The sequence below is a fragment of the Etheostoma spectabile genome, unplaced genomic scaffold, assembly GCF_008692095.1.
Source record: "Etheostoma spectabile isolate EspeVRDwgs_2016 unplaced genomic scaffold, UIUC_Espe_1.0 scaffold453, whole genome shotgun sequence".
NCBI lineage: Eukaryota > Metazoa > Chordata > Actinopteri > Perciformes > Percidae > Etheostoma > Etheostoma spectabile.
Genome location: NW_022605611.1, coordinates 306,647 through 308,447, shown reverse-complemented (window position 1 = coordinate 308,447; position 1,801 = coordinate 306,647). Strand labels below are relative to the sequence as shown.

Here is a 1,801-nt window from a genome sequence, read left to right as displayed (position 1 = left end):
ACACACACACACACACACACACACACACACACACACACACACATGCACACACACCCTTCCCACACGTTGACGCTGCTCTGCTCCACAGTGGATGACACTGAGATCACCTTTGACCCCGATGACATCATCACGGACATCGACATGCAGGACGAGGGCTGGTGGCGAGGGTACGGCCCGGGCGGGGACTACGGCATGTTCCCCGCCAACTACGTGGAGCTGCTCTAGCTGAAGATCATCCTGGGATATATAAGAACATATGGATAGATATTAATTATTATAATGAAGATAAATAATATTTCTGTGTTTGTCGTCGCTGTCAACGTCCCAATAAACACCGTCTCTCTCTAAATTATGACTTCATTTGGGTTAATAGAATAGGAAAATACACTGAGGGTACATAAACTAATTCACACACACACACACACACACACACACATGGCCCATGGCCTTAGGCCGGTTCTCTCCGGTCGTTTGCTCAGCCTAGGCCTGTCCGCTAGTACACTGACGGGGACGTGTAACCGACGTCGTAGGGTTGTGTCTATGCTCTCTCATGTGTCTGTGATTCGTAAGTCCGCGTCTGTCCAGATTGTGTTCAGTCAGTGGTGAATTTATCATTGATAAGCACTGTAGCGACGAGCTTCCAATGGATTTTAAGCAAATTCTACATGAATATTATAAATGCTAATAACTTGGAAGATGGCTGACATGGTACCGCGTTAAATAATTGGAGAAGCTGGTGATATAATTGTCTGATGGTAATAAAGATACAGATTAATACAGAATATATTACATGATGTTTTCTTGAAATATCTATCATGATATATTAATTAACCCGGTATATCATAGCCATGATTAGCTGAAGGATTGTGCTGCATTTATGATGTGATATCGGATAATATAATCACAGTAAGTGTGACAATGAATACGTGTGTCTGAGTGTGGTGTGGTCTGTGTGTGTCGTCGCCCTGTAGCCGGTAAGTGTCCGCCTCGTGTCTGTGAGTAGAGTGCATTGTGCGTAGTGTGAGTGCATTTGTCGAGTGGTGCATTGGCGGGGGAGTCTTTGCAGTTTGGTCTGTGCTGATGTGTCCGGTAGTGTCGTGTGTAGTGTAAGTGTTATTCGCTCAACCCGTCGTGATAGTGTCGCTGCTACATAGTGTGCTGTTCAGCATGTGCTACATTGTGTTAGTAAGGTGCATTGTAGCTGCTGTATGTGTAGTGAGTGTGGTAAAGTCAGCTGTTTAGGAAAGATGTGTTGGAATGTGTGTCAGTGAGTGTGCCTGTGTCATGAATCTGTGGGCGTTATGTAGTGATGTAACGCTCTGCTGGCTTGCGTTAGTCAAGTGTGATGTTCAGTGTGTGTGTGTAAGTGTATGTCTTGAGTGTGGGTGGTGTGTGGTGTGTGTGCTAGATATCGTCACTCATGCACTGTGATGATTGAGTGGCTGCTTGTGTAGGATTGGCTGGGACTGCGGTCCTGCACTCTGCCTGACCAAGCGTGTGTGTGTGGGACAGCACATCAGCACATCCCACTTCAGATGTTTGTAGCATGTGTGTCAGTGGTAGTGTCCTAGCGGACTCAGATACCAGTGTTCTCATGCTAAGCTGTAGATGTGGGCAAAACTGTGGATGTCGTGGATCACCCAAAAACAATGAATGATGTGTGACAATCGATGATGATCGATATGCACAGGTTGTCTTGTGTAGTGGGCCAGTATGCCAATGAAGCTGATGGAGAGTGCTGTCATACCTGAGTCAGATGTGATGTGACTACCTGTAGCATACATAGGCTGGTTGTCTCTGA

General features: G+C 46.0%; 1 protein-coding gene across 1 annotated transcript in view; it reads left to right on the top strand.

The window, feature by feature from the left end:
* LOC116686708 (drebrin-like protein A) overlaps window positions 1-337 on the top strand; it is a 9,301-nt gene extending 8,964 nt beyond the window's left edge. The window contains exon 9 of the mRNA XM_032511732.1: window positions 89-337. Coding sequence (XP_032367623.1) covers window positions 89-225 — 137 coding nt within the window. The 3' untranslated portion in view covers window positions 226-337. The remainder of the gene's footprint in view (window positions 1-88) is intronic.
* Window positions 338-1,801: the final 1,464 nt, after the last annotated feature.